General features: G+C 34.6%; 1 protein-coding gene across 44 annotated transcripts in view; it reads left to right on the forward strand.

Annotated features, from left to right (window-relative positions):
- NRXN1 (neurexin 1) overlaps window positions 1-18,956 on the forward strand; it is a 1,121,298-nt gene that overhangs the window by 970,504 nt on the left and 131,838 nt on the right. For 29 of the 44 annotated variants that reach the window (XM_054548195.1, XM_054548164.1, XM_054548166.1 and 26 more), the window contains 2 exons: window positions 14,902-14,991; window positions 16,349-16,668. In XM_054548195.1, coding sequence (XP_054404170.1) covers window positions 14,902-14,991; window positions 16,349-16,668 — 410 coding nt within the window. The remainder of the gene's footprint in view (window positions 1-14,901; window positions 14,992-16,348; window positions 16,669-18,956) is intronic. The other 15 variants (XM_054548176.1, XM_054548178.1, XM_009237322.3 and 12 more) reach the window with 1 other exon arrangement.

Genomic DNA, 18,956 nt, shown 5'->3' on the forward strand with positions numbered 1-18,956 from the left:
CGCATGTAGTTCCAGCTACTCGGGAGGCTGAGGCAGGAGAATTGCGTGAACTCGGGAGGCGGAGCTTGCAGTGAGCCAAGATCGCGCCACTGCACTCCAGCCTGAGTGACAGAGCGAGACTCTGTCTCAAAAAAAAAAAAAAAAAAAAGTCTTCTGAAATCTAACCTATGTCTGCCTTCCTCCTCTTAAAATGGCTGTCAAAACCATGATATGCTGTGGTAAATGGGTAGAAAGAATGCAGAGAAATGTCTCAGTGATAAGAGGTGTGTGTGTCTGTATAGCAGAAAGAGGAAAGAAGACAAGCTTAAAACATCAAACATTTCAGAAAAATGTAATGGCTTAATTATAAAGGTCTCCACAGATGTCAACTGAAATTCTTCATAAAATTGTCAAGGCACCATAAGTTAGTTTTAAAAAGAGAGAGAGACGAAGAAAAGAACATGCTAAGTCAAATATTTCACTGCTTTTTAAAAGATATTTGCCGAGTTAAAAAACATTTATGGTATTTTGTTTTTAATGGCTCTAAAATTAATTTCCTCATGAAAATCCACAATCACCATGTTTTAACAAGGTGGCCTAATGCTTGTCTTTACAACAACACCGTCTGATGCCTGGGACCATGGGCCATTAGCATTGAGGGTCAGCTTAGAGGCCATCCAGTCCCCAAACCTCATTTTGCAGAAAATGGATCAAGCAGCATCCACTCCTGTTCATGGTTTCTGTGGCCCTTCTTTGCCAGGAGCATTATGGGGCAAAAAAAAGAGTTAAGGCATTCTAGTGGAAATGGATCCCTTTGAAGCATTAATATATGGATTAAAATGTCATTTTAAGACTTCATTGCTATCCAAAGTATTCTTATTCTGGGAACAGCTTTTGTCACCATGCTGCTGGCACAGAACAGATGGTAGTACCCTGAATTCTGTTTTCCCTCAGGGCAGGGGCTGTTGGCTTTTTCTTTTTGTGTGGTTTCTTCCAGCTAATGACCTCTTTTCAGTTGTTCCCATTGACTTAAAAGTAGCATGCATAAACCTCTGAGATTAAAGATGACATTGCTTGGGAGAAAGTACAGTGATTTTGATAAAGCACCTACGTTCGGGATATCACTCATAATAAGGCTCACTCTTTGGCCATTACTCATTCTGGGAAAGATAATAGATTTATTTTCCACTCTTCTTCACGTTTACTTCAACTTTCTATGATCAGATGGGTAAAAAAAATATTTTTTGTGATGTATACATTCTTAGATATATTGTATAAGGCACATCATACTAGAAAATAAACAATGACATGACTACAATATAACGGCTAATATTTACTGAGTGCTTACCATGTGCCAGGCATTGTGCTAAGAGATTGGCATATATTGTGGGTACTATTCTTACAAATATCTATTTTACAGATGAGAAAACTGAGGTTAAAAAATGTTATGCTACTGATCCAGCTAGTCAATAGTGAAGCCAAGATTTGAACCCAGGAATTAGAGCTCATTATCTTAACCATCAAGGGTTCTCTTTCCTCAGTGATTCTGACCACTGGATAATTACTTTTAAGAAATAATTGCTGGTAGAGAAAATTAACTTGTATTAGGGGAAAGTTATTTTAGGAATTTAAATTCATGTCCATAGTATTCAATTTATCTACAAAAAGAAAAAAATGGTTATTTTACTTCAGTGGTTTTACATTTTATAAAATTGAATGGGGCTAGCAATTATCCAGCACCTTTATCCAACTCTTGGTCCTTTGCAATTCCAGACCATTTAATCTTAAATTATTTGCATACAATGGACAAACCTCATCTTTCTAATTGAAAAAAAACTTGCATTCCAGTTACAACTGGAAGAGACAGATTGAAGTCCATTGAAAATAAGATCAGAATGTCATAATAATCAGACTTTTCTTTTCCACTTGAGAATAGGGAACTTTCTCAGTTCCATTTATAGGCCACATCAGACTGTGTATGAAACATTCACCTATCTTTTTTTCCATGGACCAATTTGAATATTAAGAAGACTAGATTAAAAGTCAAGACTGATAATGGAGTGGTAGAAATTTCAGCTGAACCACATAATTTTCCAATTTTCAAAAAACAAGAACTGCGAAAAGACACTTTAGAAAAAATATATATTTAGGTTTTTATTAGAGTGGATAGGCTTAAATGTTATGACATTATGATTTAGAAAGTACTCGAAATTCTCATATCTGGGAAAATGGCAAAATGCCACTTGTAAGGTAATGTGGGGCTGCTCTTACATTTCATTTTTCTTATTCTCAGTATTTAGTGATGTCTATCAATGGCTCTGCCTGTTTTTGTAGCTGTTAAACCATTATTCTGTCTTAAATGCTACACAACTAGCACAAAAGAACTCTTTAGTATGCATGATAACAGAGTATGACCTTTAATTTATCAGAGTAGGTTCTGTATTTTGTTATCTGCTTGTCCCTGCTGCTTTTCATTCCTTGCTGCTGGTTTTTGATATGATACTCCAGTCCCTTTGCAGTGGGAAACAAACAGCATTTAAAGGTGTAGGGGAGAAAATTTAAATCACTGTTCATTCCACACGGGCAATGAGATCCAAAATTTACAAGGTTACCTGTATTTATTTCAAACTAATCTGATGAAACAATATCCAAACCAAAATTTTTGAATGTAAGTAGCTAGTGGGAATGAGTGCTTGTACAAATCTTTGTATAAAGAAACACCAGATATCTTAATGTAAATCCACATAAGAGAGGGATGTGAAGGAAAAAATTACTTAAGCTAGTTAGACATGCACTAAGATTCTAATTTCTTCCCCAAAGCACCATTGAACTCTGCAGTAGACAGCCTGCAGCCTTCTATGCCCAACATCACAGCAGTCTCACATGAAGATATTGTTTAACTGGATATAAAAGCCTGCTGTTTCACATAAGGAGCTGGGATGTCATCTGAAGCATTAGTCACGAACAGCGCATCACCCTACTTGAGCTGTGCGTGCTCTTTCTAGCTGTGAGAATGACTGACAGAACTCTTGAGTTGCACCACCCCCTCTTCCTGTAGCATTACATTAATATATTGCATTTAATTTAGAGAAATGAGTGTGTGTGTATGTGTTTAAGGAAGCAGTGGGAACAAAGTTGAAATGTGCATAAATGTACTATCAATAATATAAAATTGAAGTTTGAAAAAAGGTCACCATTAATTTCTCCATCCTAACACAAATATTTCACTTTTACACATTGCCCTCAAATTCTTGCCGATTTTCAGTGCATTTTACTTAGTAGTTTTACCAGAGTTTTTTCTTTTTTTTCATGGCTCATGACATGAATATTTAACCATTATTGTTCATACTTGTAATTATATTTTGAGACTAAATATGTTTTATTGGAGAGTCTATTTATTTAAAAATAGATGTGGGGTGAATAGCATTATGAAGTTTAGGATAATGATCAATTGTCAACCTTTTGAGGATTAATATTCACATTATGAAAAATTTTTAGCTCATTATTATTTCAGTGAAATTTTGATTGTGATCTGGGTGCAATCGTTTGTGTTCCATCACACCTTCTTTCCTCTAATTCATTGTTCTCTCTGAACTTCTATGGCAACTACACTTCACATGGTGGTTAATTGCATACTTATGTCTCATTATCTATTATCTTGAACTTTTACTTAAATCTTTTATTTTTTAACTTTCCTCATTTGTCCCCTTGACTCCCTAGACAAAGTGTAAGGTCTTCAACAATAGAATCCATGTGATGTATTGATGTATGCCTTTCAGAGTACAATAATTTCAGAGTACATGGTCACTGCTTATGTATTGACTTTATTGAGTCCGATTGCTTTTCTAACATCTAGCCAAGCTATACTAAAGAAACCAGAGTTTAATTATTGGCACTAGAGAAGAAGGAAGGTGAAGTATTTTTGGAACATGAGATATGTGTAGGAACCGCAGTTGTAAATATACACCTTGAGTTGTTGACAGGTGGCATGAAAGCACTGGGTTTCTGGAGATGTGTAAAAGGAAACGCAAAGATAAGAAATAGGCAAGAAGGAAAAGAGGAAATGTGACGTCCAAGCAAAATTTACTGTAACATGTTGAAATATTCTTTTTCTCTGACAAGTCAATGAAGTACAGTGGTCTTTTGTGTCACAACTAGGATCCTCTCTGCATTTCCAACGTGTTTCTGGAGAGGTTCAACATCCAAAAAGCACTGAAGTTAGTGGATTATTATGCTTGTGGCTTTTCTTATAGGTTAGGAGTAAAGACAAGGAATGTCTGGAACATTTTATGTCTCCAGTAGCTATGCATACAAGGCATCATTATGAAAGGAAAAAAAAACAAAATACTGCTTCTCACTGGGATCTCCACTGTTATAGGACTTTGATCACTTTACTTACCTCTGCTTCACTGTCTTAATCTATAAAATGGAGATGATAAAATTATCCTCCTGATAAATTCTTGAGGATTTGGGGAAGATTACTGATTTCATGTGTCCATAAGGGCAATCTCACCCCAGAATCTAGAAGACAGAAACTTTGTAGACAAGCCTTAATGACATCTTACATTATACAAAAGAGTGCTATAAGGATTAAAGAGAAGATGTTGGCTCTTATGACTCAGGGTATGAAGAGATATTACTTTATAACTATTCCATGGAACAGTTTTCGAGTCAGTTATATCTTGGTTCAAATGGTTCCTCTTTCTATGATGTATGATGCAGCATTAGTTTTATGTCATCTCTTTGAGCCTCAGTTTTTCCATCAGTAAAATAAAAGGTACTTATGGTCTGGGATCAATACCAGCATTAAATAAGATAACCTAAATAAGCAAGTAACACAGTGCATAAAACATAAAGCTACTCAATACATTATTTTCTTATTTTCTAGTGGTCCTTTGTTTTCTTTAGTTTCTTTACCTACAGACCACTTTATACGGAAAAACTGGATTTCCCAGCATGCATGAAACTTAACTGTAGCCTTACTGTCTGGTCTAGTCCTGTTGTCTGACAAAAACCATCCTTTGATTCTGGTAGTGTGTGTTCATCGTTCAGTGAGGTCTTAAAAGTCCAGAAGACAATCCAAGCCCCTCACTGCTCTTTATCAGCCACGAATCAGGCAAACTCTAGAAGCCCTCTGCCCTCATGTTACAAAGAGTAGAAGATCCATAACTTCTACTACCTGATTTTATAAGCTTCAACTTTGTATCATTTTTGCCTTGGTTAAATGAATGTTGCTTTCTTTACAAGGCATTGATGTACTTATTGATGAACTTTGGAAGTAAATGCTCCTTGGAGGGTTAACATTTCAATTTAGTAAAAGATTCAATTTAGTAAAAGATTAATATGATGTGAAGAGAAACCAGAGTATCAACATTTCAATTTATTTGAAAGAATTCACCACTAAAATTTCGGTAGAAAATATAGTCTCGGAGATGATACATATTTTGAAGGTTCATAGAGTCCAAGACTGTTTCTTGTACACAGTCATGAGAGAATTGAAGCCCTTGCAGAAATTTCCCCCTGACCAAATCAAAGATTGGCATGATCAGCTCTCTAAACAATTAGGAAAAAAAAAGAAGATCCCACGTGGTATTAATTTTTCTGCTAATGTGTATGCACCACAGTAGAGCTCACCTCAGACTATAAATCATTGACTTGTAATTAAGCATAAAAGTAAGATTTAAAAGATTTTTCCTATTGTGTACTACAATGGCAAATTCAAAATTGATGAAAGATAAGCAGTTAGAGTCATTTTATATAAATAATGAATCAGTAATTATATATATTATATATAGAGACACATATTTTATCTCTATTTAGTTTAGTGTCTAGTAAACTGAATAAACTAAACAGACACACACACATATATAATTAGTGAACACTAAATGGTCAAGAAGCAAAAAGGAAATTTGACATCCAAGCAAAATTTACTATAATGTTTTGCAAAATTCTATTCCTCTCACAACCCAATGGTGTTTGTGACTATATATACATATATGTAAGTGGACACTAACAATCTCACTGCCTTGTGGATCTTGAACAAGAAATACCACTATATTATTATGCAAAAAATTACCTCAAGTGGTATTTTTTGCATAACTGTATGGGTTCAGTTTTCATTTAGAAATTACTTATCAAGCAATTACCATGTGCTCACCAATGTGTTATAGATAAGGCATACAGCATTGAACAAGACAGACATGGCTCCTGCTCACAAGGAATCTGGAATCTAGAATCAATTACATGAACTTATTTGATCATGATTATAGATATTGCTACTAAGTATTGTAAGAATACATAGTGGAAGAATTCATTAAGTAGAATAATTTGGTGGAGCAGTAGGGGACACAGGGAATGCTTCCTTGAGAAATGTATAAGCTGATATTTAAAAAAGAAAAAATTTAGCCAGCCTCAGATGTGTGTGTGTGTGTGTGTGTGTGTGTGTCTGTGTGTGTGTGTATGTTGAGGTGGACAGAGATATTGAGTACACAGGGATGCCAGAAATTTGCAATGCAAAGGAGAATGTTGGGTTCAAAGTGGATTGGCTTAGCTAAAGGAATTGAAAAAATTACAAAGTGACTAAAGAGTCAGAGATAAGTGGTTCAAGATGAAACTGGAGTAAGCTGGAGCCAGTTAGATATGTGTATTTGTTATGTACACATTTTAATGATATAGGAAATAAAGTAATATATAAGACAAATGTTTTATTAGAAGAGTTATATTTTTCAAAAGTTTGTTTCTTAAAAGGTGTCAATGATGTTCAAAATCTATTTATTTGGAACATTGTCAGCCAAGTAAGGCATTATGGTATTTGTATGGTCTACATGACAACAATACACATTGCATTCAGTTGAAAATTTTGTGATTATGCTGCACTTAAAATTAGAGTATGTTTATAAAACTATTACTTTGCCTTCTGGGCCTAGATATATCCAAATGTCATGTTCTCATTTAAAAATCAGTCTATACACAGGTTACTAATCTTCTCTTGAGGTATAGATGACTTTCAGAATCCTTTTGTGTTTCTTTTCCCAATGTTAAAAACTAAAGAAATAAGCCTTTCGAAGAAGCAAGTCTCTTTTTGTTCTTCTGATTTTTATTTTCATATGATTCTGCACAAATGTTTGGTTCATAGCATTGTTTTTCTTTATTTTTTCCCCGAAGATATTAATATGTCATATCAGATGCTGACACTTTTATTTCTGAGGAGAAATTACACAACAAGAGTGAAGATCTAAAATGAAAGGAGAAAAACTATACATCAGTGATGTTCATATAGCTTGTCTCTACTGACCGATAGTTATAAAAATATGATTAAAATTGTATTTATCTTTGTTATCTGAGTCACACCATGAAATTTAACTTCAAGTCAAGGATTTGAGTTTTATTGCTTTGTGCTACTTACCTTGATTCTTTGTAATTACTCTCATTTCCCGGAAGTCTGCTCCTTCATATGGAATAAATAGACTAAAATGTGACCAAATATTGTTACATGGTATTTTTGTCCATTTGGGCAATTATAATAAAATATTATTAACTGAGTGGCTTAAAAACAATAAAAGTTTATTTCTTTCAAATGGGAAGACTAGGAAGTACAAGATTCCATTTCTAGTGAGGACTTGCTTCATTGTTCACAGGTGACCATCTTTTCATTGTATCCTCGTATCACAGAAGGAGGGAAGGGAGTTTTCTGGAGCCTCTTTTATAAGGGCACTAATCCCATTCATGAGAGCTCTTTCCTCATGACCTAATCAGCTCCCAAAGGCTTTACTTCCTGACACTATCATATTTGGAATTAGTTTTCAATGGATCAATTTTGGGAGATACAAATATTCAGTCTATACAAATAGGCAAATAAAATTATCTGGGATTTAATCAAAATAGAGGGTATACATCCCAAATATAAGCCATCAGATTTTCCTTTGAATTCTTCACCCCAGGAAACTTGTTTGACGTATTAATGACATTTAATACCTTACAATTAGAGATTGTACCTTGTTGCAATGGCATTACTACAGGGATTGGGGGGAAGGGAGTCTTTCCTCCTGTCAAAAATACTTAATTCTTTTTGAAATTCAAAGGAAAATAAAACCAAATTTTACATGCAGTTCCATTGCTTGAAAATTACTTCGGCAGAGGCATGTATGCTGTCACTGACATTTTCAGTGGAGGTACCAACAGATCAAACCACACAAAATTAACTGGAGGAAAAAGAAAAGAAATCAAAGGAAAATCCTATCCTGCTTTTATCATGGGAAAAGTGTGAGACTAAATTGTTATCTTTTAACTATTCAATGAGAAGCTCTGCTTTTATAAATCAAGCCTATTTGCTCAGCATGTTGCTATAGTAGAGTTTTATGCTTTTAGAAAAAGATGAAATTCCTTTTGGACCCTTTTTATAACCCGGAACGTATAGATCTTTGAAAAGTGGGTCATTATTATTTATCCTTACCTCTAATTTAGAATACTTCAAGGTAAAAATGTCTTCTTCGAAAGATTCAACTTTGTTTTGATTTGAATTTTCAGGGACATTCCACTTGTTTTTCATCTCACCTGTCAGCTTAAGCCCGCTTACACTGACCATTCACAAACGCTGTATGTAATGCTTCTATATCCCAGCATATTTGATATTAGATCCTGAACCTTTCCAAAGAAAAGAAAAGGTCATTGGAAATTATTTTTGCCTTTGATCTTTAAATGGTTTATATCCTTTATATTGCATGTATGGTCTAGATGTATATTGAACTATGGATGGTATTAAATATAATCAACAAAATCATGCAAACTACTGAATGATATTTTACAAGTAAATATCACCATGAATTTTTAAAGAAATAAAATACATCTTGAGAAATTATTTAAAATAATATACTTCCATTACCACTTTTAGTATGCAACATTTTTATGAAAATCATGAGGTAAAGGAAAAATATAGGCCTAGTCGCTGCAGAACCTAAACATTCTGAACTATTTTATACCTAATGGTGGAAGGATTTGGGGAATCATCTATTAAAAAGACATTTTCACTGTACTTTATTTAGATGTGTCTTCACAATGTTTCCATTTTCATACTGTTCTGAAGAAATACTGGAGACTGGGTGATTTATAAAGAAAAAGAGGTTTAATGGATTCACAGTTACACATGGCTGGGGAGGCCTCACATTCATGTCAGAAAGATGAAGGAGGAGCAAAGGCATGTCTTACATGGTGGCAGGCAAGAGAGCATGTGCAGGGGAACTGCCTTTATAAAACCATCAGGTCTCATGAGACTTATTCACTATATAAGAACACCATGAGAAAAACCTGCCCCTGTGATTCAATTACCTCCCACATCTTCCGTGACACATGGGGATTATGGGAGCTAGAATTCAAGATGAGATTTGGGTGCGGACACAGCCAAACCATATCCCTGGCCCCTCCCAAATCTCATGCCCTCACATTTCAAAATCAATTATGCCTTCCCAGCTGTTCCTCAAAGTCTTAACTCATTTCAGCATTAACTGAAAATCCACAGTCCAAAGTCTCATCTGAGACAAGGCAAGTCCTTTCTGCCTATGAGCCTATAAAATCAAAAGCAAGGTAGGTACTTCCTAGATTCCGTGGGGGTGCAGGCATTGGGTAAATATATCTGTTCCAAATGGGAGAAATTGGCCAAAATGAAGGGTCTACAGGCCCCATGCAAATCTGAAATCCAGTGGGGCAGTCAAATCCTAAAGCTCCAAAATGATCTCCTTTGACTCCATGTTTTACATCCAGGTCATGCTGATGTAAGGGGAAGGTTCCCATGGTCTTGGGCAGCTCTGCCTCTGTGGCTTTGCAGGGTACAGCCTCCCTCCTGGCTGCTTTCATGGGCTGATGTTAAGTGTCTGTGGCTTTTCCAGGTGCATGGTAGAAGCTGTCAGTGGATCTACCATTCTGGTGTCTGGAGGACAGTGGTCCTCTTCTCACAGCTCCACTACGTAGTGCCCCAGTGGAGACTCTGGGTGGGGGTTCCCACTCACATTTTCTTTCTGCACTGCCCTAGCAGAAGTCCTCCATGAGGGTTCTGTCCCTGCAGCACACCTCTGCCTGGACATTCAGGTGTTTTCATACATCCTCTGAAATCTAGGTAGAGGTTTCCAAACCTCAATACTTGACTTCTGTGCACCCACGGGCTCAACACTACATGTAAGCCACCAAGGCTTGGGGCTTGCACCCTCTGAAGCAACGACCTGAGCTGTACATTTGCCGCTTTTAGCCACAGCTAGAATGCAAGACATTGAGTCCTGAGACTGCGCAAACAGCAAGACCCAGGGCTCAGCCACAAAAACATTTTTTCCTCCTAGGCCTCCTGGCTTGTGATAGGAAGTGCTGTTGTGAAGATCTCTGACATGCTCTGGAGACATTTTCCTCATTGTCCTGGCAATTAACCTTTGGGTCCTCATTACCTATGCAAATTTCTTCAGCTGGCTTGAATTTCTCCTCAGGACAAGGGTTTTTCTTTTCTATTGCATTGTCAGGCTGAAAATTTTCTGAACTTTTATGCTCTGCTTCCATTTTAAAAATAAGTTCCAATTCCAAACCATATCTTTATAATTGAATAAAACTGAATGCTTTTAAGAGCACACAAGTCACATCTTGAGCACTTTGCTGCTTAGAAGTTTCTTTCACCAGATACTCTAAATTGTCTTTCTCAAGTTCAAATTTCCACAGATCTGTAGAGCAGGGATAAAATGCTGCTTGTCTCTTTGCTAAAACATAGCAATAATTTCCTTTTCTCCAGTTCCCAATAAGTTCCTCATCTCCATCTGAGACCACCTCAGCCTAGACTTTTTGGTCAAAATCATTCAACAAGTCTCTAGGAAGCTCCAAATTATCCCACATCTTCCTGTCTTTGTCTGAGCCCTCCAAACTGTTACATCCTCTGCCTGTTACCCAGTTCCAAAGTCACTTCCACATTTCCAGATATCTTAATAACAGTACTCCACTTTACCAGTACTAATTTACTGTATTAGTTTATTTTCGTACTGCGGTGAAGAAATTCCCAAGACTGGGTAATTTATAAAGAAAAACAGGTTTAATGGACTCACAATTCCACATGGTTGGGAGGCCTCAAAATCATGGCAGAAGGTGAAGGAGGAGCAAAGGCATGTCTTACATGGTGACAGTCAAGAGACCATCTGCAGGGGAACTGCCCTTTATAAAACCATCAGGTCTTGTGAGACTTATTTACTCTCATGAGAACAGCATGGGAAAAACTCACCCCCATAATTCAATTACATCCCACTGTGTCCCTCCTGCCACATGTAGGGATTATGGGAGTGACAATCCAAGATGAGATTTGGGTGGAGACACAGCCAAACCATATCACAATGTATCTGCATATAATTTTGCAACAGAAAAGTCATTAGTTTTTTATTCTAGTAGGAGAACAAAGTCATTAGTTTTTAATTCTAGTAGGAGAACAAAGAATTTAGAGAATAAAGTAGGCATATATTGAATTGAATAAGCACCATCTGATTTTCCATTCATTACCCATACAAGAATAAAGTCTGTCATGTAATTAAAAAGTTCTTCAGTTTAAAACAGTGCTCACTGAATTAGTAGGCATCTGATATTCTGGGGTAGTAGGAAGATATGACCCCCTTGTGTGGCTACCTTTCTTATATATTATCACATATTTTCATACTTGTGTCTACTGCCTACTCTATTTTCTAAATTGTTTTATTGTTGTTGTTAGATGACCTCTGTTAATCATTGGGAATTCAGTGTTTATGTTCTTGCTTTAGCTGAGTCTCAGCAAGGATCTCCAAAGCTTCTGTTGACTTACATCATACTGGCATATATATCAATCACACAATTATTCTATTAGTACTAGTCAAATGTTTGAGGACAAATTCTATGTATGTATGTGTGAATGTATTTATGTGTTTATGTGATCTTTTTAAAAGTCATTAAAATAATCTATAAAGCTTTGATTTTTCTCCACCTGTCTTGTTTAGACCTTTTTTTCCCCAACCTTTCCCTGCTAATAATAACTATGTTTACCAATTTTGTGACATGGGGAATTTATTATTAAAAAAATAATGAACTGATTGTAGAGATGTTCAAATCAGTGACAATTCATTAAAAAATAAAATTATAAGTGAGGTGTATGGTGTTTCCTTTGGAAAGTGCAAAGGGAGGCTTAGCTACAAGTGGTTTATTCTCTGGACACTAGTATTTGCTTTCTTTTTCTTTTTAATGTTGTTAGATTGTAAAAATGTGTTAATAGTGCAACAGAAGCTACCAGGACTAAAAACAAGATTTTCTTGACTACCTCATTCTACAGATATTCATAGGAGTGTATGTGATAGGTATTGTGCAAGTAAGACTGAAGAAGTAATAAATACTGCACATAGTAGCATAGTACTTGACCTCATGGAGGGATATTCAGAGTTTGAAGGCAAACTATCAAATTTGCCATTAGAGGTTCAATGCTTCTTTCTAAAGGGCATGTTTCAGGAGCTATAAAAAATATAGTCAAGTGTCCTAATCTAACTTGATGACATCAGGGAATACCTTCTGGGGAAACAACGTTCCTACCAAGAAGATTCCATTAATTAGTAATAGTTAGCTAATGAAAGACAGAGATGAGGTGGGAACAAGGGAGAGTATATCCCATAAAGGAAGCTACATGTGCAAAGTCCCAGAGAGAAGAAAGAAAAAATTTGGAAGAATTGAAGGAAGTCTCATAAGGATAAAAAGAGCAGAGTGAGGCAGTGATGGCCATGAGAGGGGACAGGGAGGTAGGAAGGGACCAGATTGTGGAAGTACTTATAAACTTCACTAAGGGTCTGAGATTTTATCCTAAGAGAAATGGGAAGGGTTATACTAGACAAGTGATATGATTAGATATTGGCTTATATGCGGAAAATGGGTGTGATTAATTGCAGAGAAGATGCAGAGAGGTCTGTCAATAGACTGTAGTAGTAATTGGGCAGGAGGGATTTGCGACCTAGATTCAGATGGTGTCTGAGAGAATGTGGGTCATTCCTGATGATTGGAAGACTCTAGCATGAAAAACATGAGGAACCACCTAATCATAAAGTTGTCAGAAGTGTTATGCCAATGTGAGTTGGTATGAGTATTGAGTGACAAATAAGACTATAGAGCAGAGGGTATGTATTTTTGAAAATATTTTGTGATTGCTTTTCAAATTACATATGTCAAACATGCTTATTATATAAAATCACTTATAAGCCAAAAACATGTAATTGATCAATAATCACACTGTCCTAAAGTAACTAATATTACATTTAAAAAAATTCCAAATATGCATATATGCAAACACACAGAAGAGAACACAAATTGTGTACACTTTTAAAAAATGAAGACAGGGTTGGAATTTTGTGCCGTTTGTGTCCTTTTAAAAAAATTATTAGTTTAACAAAACTATATTCCCACATTATAAAATATTATTTTATAACGTTTTAGTGATCACAGAATACAGAGAAATACATATTAATGTCTTCATTAAACTTTATATTTGCCTTGAGTTTGATATTTACATTTTAAATTAAATATTAATGTGTGAAATATTTTCAGTCATATAGACATTCAGATGACAAATTGATGAGGTCTAAAAGATAGTTCTCTTCTATCTCTCCAAAAGTGTGTAATCAGTATTATGCTGGGCTTATTGTGGTAAGTATAGTGTATTATAAGAGTAGCAAAAGAAAGCACTTGTAAATTATTCTAAATCAGAGGAATAAAATGTAAATCTATTCATTTATCTTCTCTAACAAAACACTCCAGTCTTTTTATGCAGATAGTGCTACCATTCAACATTTCTTTCACCTCTGAGTCCTCATCTGAGCTAATGCCAAAATGTCTCAGCTTAAATTTCCATGTTAGTTAACTCTAATGGAATAGAAAATCTCTTCTTGCATTAGGCACAACTGAACAACGAGATGGCGTCTCAGATTCTTCCTAAGTGCTTTACAGATCAGGAAAACACTCATCTATTTGCAAGCAATATTCAAGGTCAATTTAAACAGTGTTTCTAGCAGATAATTTTTTATGCAAAGAAGCAGGGCTCTCACTTATGTTAGATCTATGAATACGGGCCACTGTTTGTGGCTTATATTTGTTCCTTAAGCTGTCATGCTTTTAAAGAATAACTTAATGAAAAGCAGATATTTGACTATATAAAAACATACATATAATTATTTTTTCTAATGTTATTTGCTTCAACATGTTAAGCTTTAAATGAAACTCAAGGACACTCAAATAAAGTCACTTTTGTCAAAGCCTTTTCCTGTAGTAACATATCTGGATGATGCAAGATGCATTCTCTTGTGATGTCCAAGCGATTGATAAATCAATTTGTGTGAAATACACAAGAACTATTTGGACTTTGTTGTTTTCTTAAATGAGGTGAATAAGAATTTCTGTTTTCTGACTAGGAAATAAAGTATGCTAGGCCTATTTTAGATGCTTCAGTGTGCCAAAGATGGTATTAAGTTTGGTGATCATAAATTATTAATCTGGAATAAGAGGTTGAATGTATTTTGAAAACTTAAACCTGTTTCACCTGAACATGTTTAACTAGTTAATAAGAAACATCAAAAAGACAAAACCCTGAGGTCAATGGTCATTTTTTGTAAAGCTATTATATGCTGTTTAAATTGGTTGTTCGGGTCTGTCTATAACATAAGTTTAATAACCTAGCTCAAATGCAGATTTCTAATTTTCAATTAACATAGGAATAATTTTGTTTGCTAAAATAAAATAAATGAATGAATGACAAGTCTGAAACATGAAATGTTCTAGGTAGAACTTTTTAAAATTCCAAATTTCAAAAAATCATGTGGCAACTGTATAGCTCAAGCTTTAAGTATTAACTTTTAACCTTTGACCTTACAGATTTTAACCAATGAAATGTCTCTTTAAACTTTAAAGGAAACAATGATAACGAGCGCCTGGCGATTGCTAGACAGCGAATTCCATATCGACTTGGTCGAGTAGTTGATGAATGGCTACTCGACAAAGGTAAAAAACATTGATTAAAACTTCAAATAAAAAAATAATTTGAACATAACCAAGTAGTACTTCATTGTAACACTAATAAACATAAAAAATAAATTTTCCGTAAAACTAAATTAAAAACAACTTTAAAACAGTAAAATGTAGATAGTAATATTTGCATACCTTGTATAATAATTTCTATACATTTTTAGACGTACCAGCTGTTTAATAATCTTACCCAGTTAACTTAAGGTTAAAGGGACTGTTAAATATAATCCACTAACTCAATCTATGAGGGTACTCACAGCAAGCATTAACCCAAAATGATAAATCATTCATAGATTATATTACATGTTCCAGCCTCTAAATTATTAACTAAAATATATGTAGTTCTGATATCTTTATTATGGTCCTGAAAAAAAAAAAAACTCTTTGTTTAAACTCTAGGAATCTTAAATAGCGGGCAATATGAATTGCCGGTCATAATGAAGTCCCTTTAACATTTGCAACCTTCTGAGAGGATTTGGGAACAAGCCCTTATTAAAACTGAACTTAAAGTTGTGTGCATGCTTTTATGAGCAGAGAGCAATCTGCTAAAACTGGATACTCAATTTGATGATAATGGTACTGTTGTTAAGGATTGCTGTTTGATGGAAATGTGCCATAATTTCTCCATCGGTTTGTGTATCATTCCTGAAGCCGCTTTTTACATCTGGAGCTATTTTTTTTTTCATTTTGTTTTGTTTTGATAGACTTGCTGAAAGCCAATCAGAAAAATATTTTTGGAATTTTTTTGTCTCTGACATGCTCAGTGTAAACCATGCATTTCTTTTCAGTGTGATTGCCGGAAAAATAGAATAATTCAAATAACAATGAATAATTGCCTTCAAAAAATAAACAGCACTAAAGAATAACATATAGATATATGCGGACATTATGTGAATTATGAAATTTTTACCATAAAATTTAAATTAGATTTCAGCTGCTATGTATTAGTTTGTCAGTGGTAATTTCAGAATGACAAATACTTGAAATGTTATCTTACATTTTTAAAATTTAACAATTTAGACTTAAGACACCAACAATATAAGATTTTGATGTAAAAGGGAAAAGGGATCCACTAAAAACTGATTTGTAATACATATCTTTGATTGGTCTTTTAGCAAAAGCACTACATTTATAAGTTGAGAATTTACAAGTATTTGCCAATAATTATGCATTTCATGGACACCTCATTTATAAGCAATGAATTATGAGTCAATGCCTCTCTTATAGTTTATTGCTCTCATTATTCACCCCATGAAAGATCTGTTTTATCATCCGTTGTAGATATAGAGTTCACAATCAACATTTTTGCATGTATGTAATATTATTTTTACAGGGCGTCAGCTCACAATCTTCAATAGCCAAGCAACCATAATAATTGGCGGGAAAGAGCAGGGCCAGCCCTTCCAGGGCCAACTCTCTGGGCTTTACTACAATGGCTTGAAAGTTCTGAATATGGCAGCCGAAAACGATGCCAACATCGCCATAGTGGGAAATGTGAGACTGGTTGGTGAAGTGCCTTCCTCTATGACAACTGAGTCGACAGCCACTGCCATGCAATCAGAGATGTCCACATCAATTATGGAGACTACCACGACCCTGGCTACAAGCACAGCCAGAAGAGGAAAGCCCCCGACAAAAGAACCCATTAGCCAGGTGAGCCTGTGGATTTTATTCCTTCATTTTCATCGTATATTATTTATGATAGTGGGCTTTTCGGCATATGTGTCTTTTCTAAAATGGGACATTTTTCTGATCTCAAGCACTACAGCTTCCTTTGAGACTAGCTTAACATAATGCATTCCGTTTGAATATAAAATGTTCATATGTTGTTCATTAGAGGTTTGCGGACTTTTACAAAAGATTTTGTTTTGATTTGTTAGATGCTAAATGATAGTCTTGATTCCATAACCCTCCTCTAGCCCAAGCTGAGTGGATTGTCTGCTAATTACATAGAATTTTCATTTTTTTAGTTTAAATGAACAAGTTAATGAAATATTTGAAAACCTTGTCTGTTTAAGCTCAGCACTTCAAAATAAAATCTAAGCAAATTTAATTTTAAAAGAGATATTTCAATAGTACAATACTTCTATAGTATTTTGAAGTTTAAAGTTTTGAATTGATAGCCAGCCATGTGGCTTTCTTGGTGAATGGTGGGTCTACTCTTCCACTATTTATTTAAAAATAAAAAAACATTCTATTGGTTTATCTGAGCACGCAAACCCAAAATATGGGATAAGATATTTTGTATATGTGATTAATTGCCCTCACCTAGAATTAACTCTAATTAGCTTCTTTCAATCTTGTGCCTAAAATTTTTGAAGAATATGATTTTTAAATGTGGCATTTGCACAACTTGGAAGTATGTTCATTCAGTCAGGACGTAATTATTGATTGCCTACTACATTTCAGGCACTGGTTTGGATATTGGTGTTCCATCAATGAAGAACACAGGAAAAAAAAAACCTTATTCGAAATGCTGTTAGATGGTGTTCAAATGCCATTAGATTCCTGTTGGTATTTGTAGCCTTTGTATGTATCCAGTTGTTAATTTTTTCAGAATTGTGTATTATCCTTGGTCCGAAATTAATTGCTTCATTTTGTTCTGATAGTGAGTATATTCAGTAGGTGCCATTTAAAGCTTTTCCAAATACACGATCCCTACTTTTCCAGAAAAGTGCATTCTGAAGAGGCAAGAATGATAATTATATTTAAATTTGCTTTTACTTCTTGCATTTGAAACAGACCTGCATCCAATTTGGAAGGAAAATAATAGAAGGCAAATTCTGTTTGTATCAGCACCCTAAATATGAATTAACATGTTTCTCAGAAAATGAAGAAAATTGACTCTGACTTTTACTTTGAATGGAAAAGGGTGAGAGGAACAGAATAGACGAAGAAAAAATGTCCTAGAAGAGGGATGGGCAAAAAATACAAAAAATGCAAATTAAATGTAGTGTTGGATATATTGTACCTACATGTGCACTTATTTTCATTTTTCTCTCTTTTCTTTTCTTTTCCTATTTGCATTTGGCTACAAAATAAAATGGGATGTCTTATAGGATGTTCACAAATATATATTTATTGATCACTCTCTACATGTAGCAGATACTTTTCTAGGCATGAGGATATACTAGTAACAGCAAACAAAAACCCCTGCCCTCAAGGAATATACATTTTAGTAGGACTATTTGCCTGCAGTGTGATCCTTTTATTGATTTTCTCTCTTGTTAGGATTTATAAGGTTGCCAATAACATCATAGCACTTAGTTCCTTGGATAAAGACTTGTGACTTTAGAAAGATTTATGCTTGCCCAATAGCTCCATTTAACATTCTTTGCTAATGTTTCATTAATGATTTGTTACTGCTGTAGATTTATGGTTCACTTACTGATAAGCAAGTTATTACAGTAAATCTGATACAGGAAAAGTGAAACTCAAATAAATTGATAGACTTTCCTTTATCTAAAATAATTCACAAGCGGACATTCAGAGTTAGGAATGCTTTTATGAATATAATTTGAAATAATCGCGTATTTTTCTTAGTAGTCTTGTTTAATCATTAATGAAATTACAGTTGCCAAATCTCCTATATAAACCAGATGTGTCCCAAAAGAAGAAAATATTGTCAGCATTGGTTTTATGTATTTTGTCAATTACTAACATATATTAAGAAATACTATTTTTAAGTACAAAACAGCTGTTTCATTTGAAAGCTAAATACCTAGAAATGCAGAAATAAAGATTTATGCATTTTATAATATTAATTAATGCAGAAGGTAAAGAGTTAACTGCTCATTAATTGCCAATGAAAAGAGCCTCTTTTATTATAAGCTATTACATGTTTGAAGACAGCAGCAGTTTATAGATGTAAATGATCTAATTAATTAGTGAATACTTGGTTCATTTGAGGAGATATTGACTTAAATAAAAGATTATTAGGT

The sequence above is a fragment of the Pongo abelii genome, chromosome 12, assembly GCF_028885655.2.
Source record: "Pongo abelii isolate AG06213 chromosome 12, NHGRI_mPonAbe1-v2.0_pri, whole genome shotgun sequence".
NCBI lineage: Eukaryota > Metazoa > Chordata > Mammalia > Primates > Hominidae > Pongo > Pongo abelii.